The sequence below is a fragment of the Micropterus dolomieu genome, linkage group LG05 (assembly GCF_021292245.1).
Source record: "Micropterus dolomieu isolate WLL.071019.BEF.003 ecotype Adirondacks linkage group LG05, ASM2129224v1, whole genome shotgun sequence".
NCBI classification, from domain to species: domain Eukaryota; kingdom Metazoa; phylum Chordata; class Actinopteri; order Centrarchiformes; family Centrarchidae; genus Micropterus; species Micropterus dolomieu.
In genome coordinates this window covers 17,001,459-17,003,750 of record NC_060154.1, presented here as the reverse complement: position 1 = coordinate 17,003,750, position 2,292 = coordinate 17,001,459, and the positions used below count along the sequence as shown (strand labels likewise).

The 2,292-nt window shown below is 43.1% G+C and overlaps 1 protein-coding gene across 2 annotated transcripts in view; it reads right to left on the bottom strand.

The window, feature by feature from the left end:
• Nucleotides 1-853, bottom strand: part of LOC123971787 (ceramide synthase 2-like) — a 15,538-nt gene extending 14,685 nt beyond the window's left edge. Inside the window, exon 1 of one of the 2 annotated variants that reach the window (XM_046050814.1) lies at nt 832-853. Coding sequence is in view for 1 of the 2 variants with exons in the window: in XM_046050813.1 (XP_045906769.1) it covers nt 640-677 (38 nt within the window). In the remaining variant the exon portion in view is untranslated. Of the gene's footprint in view, nt 1-639; nt 695-831 lie in introns of those variants that run through there. The other variant, XM_046050813.1, reaches the window with a different exon arrangement.
• Nucleotides 854-2,292: the final 1,439 nt, after the last annotated feature.

The following is a 2,292-nucleotide window of genomic DNA, read 5'->3' as shown; positions in this document are numbered from 1 at the left end:
CACACACATCAACACATTCATAAGCATGGACACACACACACACATACACACAGACACTCACACACATCAACACATTCATAAACATAGACATAGACACACACACACACACACACACACACACACACACACACACATACTCACACACTCACACACATCAACACATTCATAAGCATGGACACACACACACACACACATACACACACACACACATCAACACATTCATAAACATGGACATAGACACACACACACTCACACACATCAACACATTCATAAACATAGACATAGACACACACACACACACACACACACACACACACACACACACACACATCAACACATTCATAAACATGGACATAGACACACACACACACACACACACACACACACACACACACATACATCTCTTCGATTATGGAATCAAGTGTTCAAAGCGGATCGATCTGCGTCACATTGATTGGCACATTGATCATAGCGGTACAGCATGATAGCCTACATTAAAGCCTCCATGCAGCCTGCTGGCAAGAAAAACCACAACACCCTGCGCAGAACGACGAGGCGCTGCCAGAAACACAACAGACATAATCCTTCTCTACAGAGACAAAAAAAATCTGATTATATAATAAAAACACGCAGCATAACCTATTAGTGAAGTCTGGCAGCCAGGGAAGGAAGGCCATCTCTCACATCCAGCCGATCAGCCTCGAGCTAAACAGCCCCATCAACAAACAGCCAACCTCTTTTATCACGTGTTTCTATTCTAAATACCAGAAACCCAGTAAAAAGGCCTCATTGTTGTTCCGTAACAGAATATAAATGCGACATTGCGGTTACCTGTCCGCGCTCCTGTGATGGGGATGGGAAGCGTACAGCGGAAGATTGGAGAGGAGGAGCGTGCGTGACGCAACCTGCTCTTCCCGAGGGCGGAGGGAGGCACGCGCTATCATCATCATCATCTCACTGGGTTTTCTGTCACCCTGCACGAGATAAGCATATGGTCGTCAATTCTTGGCAGCGAAAAAAGATCCTGAGTAGTCATCATGCGTTATAGCACGCTGCCATTCTTCCACCAGCAGACGCAGTTATGATACTAAGCAAATTCCGTTTGTGTCAAATTCAGTCTCACAATTTTCTACATACTATTTTTTTGTTTGGCTGACTGCAGTTTAATTTGGTCCATTCAGGGCTTTTCTCATTACCATTAAGCAAATCCACAAACAAGAGTGACCTTTTTTATTTGCATTTATCCAACATATTCAAATAGTTTTATCTGCTTTGGAAGGATTTCTATTTTATTTTTAAGAATTTAATTTTATGCTTATTCTCCCACTGAGATAAAGGAACCATCTTATACAGGTCTAGGTGTGGCTTCCAGGTGTATATAGTTCAATCTATTCACCAGAGGATGTGGATGTAGTAATAAAGGATTTAGTGCCCATTGTCACATAATATTTAACCTTTTTAAGTAACTACTGTCCTGAAGTAGGAGGTGTGGTTAGTGAGGTTATAGTCCTAGTTTCCCCTCTACTCTGACAATGCCTGCAGTTGCATCTGGAAAAATTAAGGATATCCAGTTAACCCCAGAAAGTAAAAGTAACATTGCGACCAGCTCCACGGTGAAGGAGTTATTTCCAAAAAGGGGAGCGACTTCAGTAGTGTGAATGTGTTAGGTTTCAAAAGATCAGTTGTACAATGCACCATGGTAATATGTAAGAATTGCAAGATGACTGACAAGAAAAGGGGGGCAATACAACAAACGTATTTCACCACCTCAAGCAGAAGCACCCAGAAATCCCACGAGGAGAGCACAACAGTATGTCGTTTATCCAACGAAGGTTAAAATGAAGGGCAACTGGACTTGGTTGAAGCTACTGGAAGACGTTTCGTCCCTTATCCAAAGGACTTCTTCAGTTCTGACTGACTGGCAGGGAAACTCAGCTATTTAACCTCAGTGGGGTCGTTATCTCGGGTCATCGATACCGCTGGTTCGTTAGTGTTCCTTGTTGCTGTGACGACAGTCGTTACAGTCGTTGAGACTACCTGTGGCCAAGACTGAACGACCATCGTTGGTATCTTCACCTGAGGCCAAGACTGAACGACCATCGTTGGTATCTTCACCTGAGGCCAATAGGTTACGTTTGTTGAGTTTCCTGTGAAGACAGCAACAAAATCCAAGAAGAACAAAACTACGGGGGATGAGGAAAAGAAGGTCAAACGCAACAACATTGTGATTCCATATGTGTCTGGAGTATCAGAGAAACTCAGGAGGATTTTTAACAAACATAACATCCCTGT